Raw genomic sequence first — 1,431 nt, 5'->3', positions numbered from 1 at the left:
AAATGTTAAATTTTGACATAGTTTCTCATAGAGACAGCAATTAGTTGCTAAATTGTATTGATTAAATTTGACAAAGTATATGTGTTCAAAAGTTATTTTCTTAACTGAAACTGATTTGGACTTACTATTATTATTCAGATTACACCATGATTCTGACAGCGACTTTTCTTCTGTTTGCAAAGCCTACGAAGTACTCTGTGGAGTTGCTCTATTGAATAGAACATTACTCTCAGATCCAGGAACTGTGTCAGCCTACCACAAATAAACCCCTTAGATATTTTGAGGTAATAGATCAAAAGCTGATCTCATTTTAGCTTTTAGCTCCTTCCCTTTGAGAAGGGCCAGTTGCCATGCCTGTTTTCTTGGAAGCAGTCCATATATACCTTCTTTGTTTTTTGCATTTAAAAATAGCGGTCCTGCTCAACAAACATGGCCCTTCTCAGTTCAGTCTACAGTACATGTGAACTCTTCAACTTAGATACAAGTCCAATAATAAAGCTCCCTCTGCAGGGCATTTTAAAATGACACTTTTGGATTGACACATGTGCCTCTTAGTCTACAAGATAGCTTACATTTCAGCTCCTTCATGTCGTGATCTGGAGTACTGGAGCTTCAAATCATTACCTGGAAGTGACATGCTTCACAACCCAACATGAGACAGACAAGGCCCACACTTGATTACACCCTGTTGATCAGCATTATCATTACGGTTTATATTTCTACGTATGTACGTTTTACATGTAATGACTGTCTCTTCCTTCAGGTGTGCCACTGATCCAGAGATGTGTCATTATCCAACGGGATGAGAAGGGATATGGGCTCACTGTTAGCGGAGACAACCCTGTCTTTGTACAATCAGTAAAAGAAGGTACAGCTTTTCATATTTCATACTAGTTACACAACTGTGTATCACCAACAGCTGGTGTGGGTCCCATGGGGTTGTGTAGTTTGCAGTTCCATGGGAACGTTCAGGTATGACATTGATGTAGCAACAATGATAGACAGCTGTTGTTTATGATATTGCTATCAGTCTATTTGCTATGTTAGTACGAGGTTTGGAATATTTGTTTTCAGCAGCCTATAACTGTTTGACATAGGTGCATCTTTGCTACCTTTACCACTAAGTAAACATTTTTGGCATACCTGGCATACAGATGTGTATTGTGATCACCTGTCTTTAGCCTGCCACCTTTCAGTCAGACACTGGATGTTTACACATGTTAGTGGGTATTACTGATCCACCAGGCTTATCATATTATGATTTCTTATAGTGCAAAATCCAATAGACTCTCTTGTTTTGGTCTCTTATTAATATCTGAGAATTTTTGTCTAAATCAGAAGAGGGGAGGTGAATTATGAGAAAGCTCTAGCATGACTTGAATAGTTGATTAATGCAATGTTATCTTATGTTAGGAAGTTTCATATCTTGAA

At 38.1% G+C, this 1,431-nt stretch overlaps 1 protein-coding gene across 1 annotated transcript in view; it reads left to right on the top strand.

The window, feature by feature from the left end:
- LOC118420976 (rho guanine nucleotide exchange factor 11-like) overlaps positions 1-1,431 on the top strand; it is a gene marked incomplete in the record, with an annotated part of 52,423 nt that overhangs the window by 15,080 nt on the left and 35,912 nt on the right. The window contains 1 exon segment of the mRNA XM_035828085.1: positions 764-868. Coding sequence (XP_035683978.1) covers positions 764-868 — 105 coding nt within the window.

Source organism: Branchiostoma floridae, chromosome 1 (genome assembly GCF_000003815.2).
Source record: "Branchiostoma floridae strain S238N-H82 chromosome 1, Bfl_VNyyK, whole genome shotgun sequence".
Classification (NCBI taxonomy): Eukaryota; Metazoa; Chordata; class Leptocardii; order Amphioxiformes; family Branchiostomatidae; genus Branchiostoma; species Branchiostoma floridae.
This window is presented reverse-complemented; position numbering and strand designations above follow the sequence as displayed.